At 30.7% G+C, this 3,959-nt stretch overlaps 1 protein-coding gene across 1 annotated transcript; it reads left to right on the top strand.

Annotated features, from left to right (window-relative positions):
- Nucleotides 1-337: 337 nt before the first annotated feature.
- On the top strand, nucleotides 338-3,663 carry LOC110443938 (neuroendocrine convertase 2-like; the record flags this gene model as incomplete). The annotated part of the gene is made up of 5 exons (XM_021488388.1): nucleotides 338-469; nucleotides 830-894; nucleotides 1,229-1,317; nucleotides 1,630-1,802; nucleotides 3,457-3,663. Coding segments are annotated over 5 exons (666 nt in total), but the record flags the coding sequence as incomplete, so codon positions are not given.
- Between the last annotated feature and the right edge of the window lie 296 nt (nucleotides 3,664-3,959).

Here is a 3,959-nt window from a genome sequence, read left to right as displayed (position 1 = left end):
AAAAAAAAAAAAAAAATTACTAACTACATTTCTTGAGTAATCCAATATGTTATCTATTAGTTAATCAGATATTTTATTATTCATAAATATATAGATATATCTGCCCGCCATAACTATATTTTCTTTATCGAGATTGTGATCGTTCTTTTGACATGGAAACAAATTTTCATACATATATACTTTTTTTGTCAATTTGTCCAATTAACTAATCAAGCCCTTGGAGGAGCTTTTTTATTAGCTTGTGAAAACCGTATTATATTTGGAGGCAAATTCTCGCAGAAATGATTATTTGATACAATTTTTGTTTCGTTTCGTTTTCTGTATTTTTTACAATCAGAATGATGCAAAAGCTATCCCTAGCATGAATATACAAAAGGCATGGGCAAAGGGCTATACTGGGAAGGGAGTAGTGATTGGTGTTGTTGATGGTGGTGTTGACATAACGCATCCTGATCTGTCAAGCAAAGTGGTAGGTGTCAGTTTCATGTTTGCTAATGTAAAGTAAAGATAGTCATCTGCTTTATCCGTCTGTTCTATCTGTAGTATCTGTAAAATCATCAGTCAATTTGTTTCGATAGACTTTTGTTTCTGCATAGGGTACCTATGATATTTAGTCATGACTATCTCCTAAGATGTTTCAAATTTGCTTTAAACTCTGCTTGAAGTTGTTATTTTGATTTACTAATGTTATTTTGTTAGGCTACAATATATCATAATAGTCCAATCAATCTATGACTAGTTTGCCCTAACTATAGGCTTAAAATAATCACATATGAATTTTAAACTTATTAAGGGAAATCTTAATATGTTTAATTGATGTCTTTTTCAGGATAAACATTTGAGTTATGATTTCATAGAAAATGACAACGATCCGTCTCCTGCTAGTCATGAAAGGTAAATAAATTTCAAACTTTGATAAGTACGGAAGCTAATCCCATAGGAAACAATGCCTAAAAATAGATTCCAACGTTTGTAACATTGGCAATTGTTTGAATATTTGACTAAAGTGAGATGAATAATATTATGATACTGCATATGTATTTATTCATAACACAAAAAATTGAATCCTTAATTTTGTTTTACAGTCATTGTTTATAGATAAAACCTATGAGAGTTGATATTGCTGAATGTGATATTTCTTACATATCCCAGAGTGTGTTGCTTTGATGTAAAGGAAAAAGTATATTGAATAATATGATATGTTCTTACTAAAATTTGAATTTGTGAGTCATGGAACAAAATGTGCTGGTATCGCCGTCGCAGCTAGAAACAATATGAACTGCATAGTAGGAGCTTCATTTGGATCAACATTTGCCAGTAAGTATATGTATTTAAACAATGCAGTTATAAACACTTGCAATTGGTTTAACTATTATTCATGTTAGTATCACTTCAGGAAAATTCGTGTGAAACCATCGTATTATTATCCAAAGTGAGGAGATATCTCATTTAACTTCCATGGAAAAATATAGAAAAATGTCACCGTTTCATAGACCATCTACGGCATTTGATATCAAGTATAAACTACCTTAAAAAGGTTTTTTGGTAAATTTTGCAATATACTTTGAAACCTTAACCTTATCATATATTATTTTATCATGTTTAATGACTAAGATATTTCATTTAAAGATTTAAGAATATCCGATGGCTTTGGCTCAACATCATTGTCTCAATCAAGGGCTTTGAAGTACAAATATGCTGAGATACACATTTATACAAACAGTTGGGGAGTTATTGATGGACAGGGATTTGAACAACAACCACCAATCGTTGCTAATGCGATTACTGAATCCATTCAAAAGGTACATCTTAAAAAAGATTCTCATCATATTCTATCACTTGTTATTTCTTTAAAATAGTTCATCAGCTCATCTAACCCGAAGGGCCTTTAGAGTTTATAAAACGTCGGCGTCCCTTGTGTCGTCCGTCGTCATTCTTTTAAACAATTCATGAACTGTTGAAAATATTAGCAAAACATCTTTCTATACAGCTATTTTCTGGATTTTCTCATAAATATATTTTAAACACAAGATTTGACAAAATTCTTTTGAAAATATGCTATAATCAGAATTATCACAATTTTTGTAATGTACTTGCTATTTGGTGACTAAAAGGCAACTATCTTTAAAAGATGGTTTATGGAAATGAAAGACTGAATTTTTAGCCGGAGTTTGTTTCGTGAAGTTAAAAAAAGATTATGCTTTATTCCTTAAAAATATTCATTAATACTCAAACGATGTTAAGAATGAACAGATATTCTACTAACGGCTATTTAAAACTGTTTAATACACATTTGCATTAACAAAAACGACAAAATGTTTAATAACCTCTTTATTGCAATAAACTTATGATAATAAGAGTTCAACAGAAAGTATCATTTACCAATTCCAAAACGAAAAACAAATCATCACTTTAGTTTTAATTGAAATATGAAGAGAAGATTTGTCAGATTGATACGTTAAATGAAAATTTTCTTATAATTTCAAGGAAAAGAAAAAGAGGTTGTTTCTGACGATTGCATTTCATGTTCTAAAAAGAAATGTTCAATAATTCGCACAGAGGTTAAACTTCATGATTTATTAATTTTACGAAAAGTTGTATGCTCAGTTTTCACATTTATTTCAAACGAAAGTGTCGAATAATTATTCCATTGATGACTTTATTTTTAAATTTTGGAGCCGAAAACCACTATTGCAATTAAGCATTCACATTTTCTTAATCGCAATTTTATGATAAAATACATCAAAACATTTGTTAATTCCATCAAAATGGGAATATTGAGAAATTACTGGACCCAGATAATGGCATTAAAAGCATTTATCTTTAAATCTGGAATAAATTTATGAGGTAATTTTTCTTACATTTAAAAAAGGGTTGCTGACGTTTTAAAATGGTAAGCACAAAAACACGTAATTTGTCAATGCTGCTTTCAAAGACTTGTCCTTTTAACCTTGTGATAGATTTTAACAATGATTATCGTAGGGATTTAAAATTTCACTATTTGGATAAGGGTTTTTAACTCTCCAGAATGCTGAAGGCGTCGTTAGAAAGGGCTAAAAGTTCGCCCCAACCTCTGGGAACTTGTTCGGGTGACAATTATAAAAGCGCTCGAAATGTCAAACTATGACAATATTGCTGGTGTCCGCCCCGCTCCTGGAGACTTGATATTAGCGTCATAATGTGTAAATAGATATTCATCTCCTTACTCAATAATCATACTTGTATTATAAACATTGTCCTTATGTGGTCTTAGTCCGAAGGCCATTTCAAAGACTCGGTATTCTCATCATAAAACCATATTACTTTGTATGTGCATCTAGCGGTTAGGAGGGATTTACGATTTTGGTATGTATCCACACCTGCAGACTTATATGTAATACTACTTTTAATGAGGATATTTTTACCGTGAATGCTTAAATATCCCGTTGCAAGAAACAGTCATCTTTCTCATTTTAGGGTAGAAACGGTCGCGGATCGATATTTGTATGGGCCAGTGGAAATGGTGGCAACACTGATAATTGCAATTGCGATGGTTATGCGAAGTCAGTCAACGTTATATCCATTGCAAGTTTAACAGAAAATCAATATGCTGGTTATTACTCAGAATACTGTTCGGCGATTCTGGCATCATGTTATAGCGGCGATGATGTCCATTATGATATCGTAAGTTATAGGTTATCATACTATGATTACTTAAATGATTACTCTGTATTATTTATGATATAATAAAATACACCACTTCATAAGCAAGCATTGATGAAATAGAAACTCAAAATTTCATCACGGAAAAAAATCATATGTAATTAAGAAGACACAAAATAGATATCATGAACGTACTCAATACAACATTAAACGTAGTGCTTATAAAAAGAATACCATAACTATTGGTTGTTAAAGATATAGTTAATAATATTTACAGAAGAAATTACAAATAAATATTTATGTATATATATATATAT

This window comes from Mizuhopecten yessoensis, unplaced genomic scaffold, assembly GCF_002113885.1.
Source record: "Mizuhopecten yessoensis strain PY_sf001 unplaced genomic scaffold, ASM211388v2 unmap_36153364, whole genome shotgun sequence".
In the NCBI taxonomy this organism is placed as follows: Eukaryota; Metazoa; Mollusca; class Bivalvia; order Pectinida; family Pectinidae; genus Mizuhopecten; species Mizuhopecten yessoensis.
The sequence above is the reverse complement of the archived record's forward strand: the minus strand, read 5'-3'. Positions and strand labels throughout refer to the sequence as shown.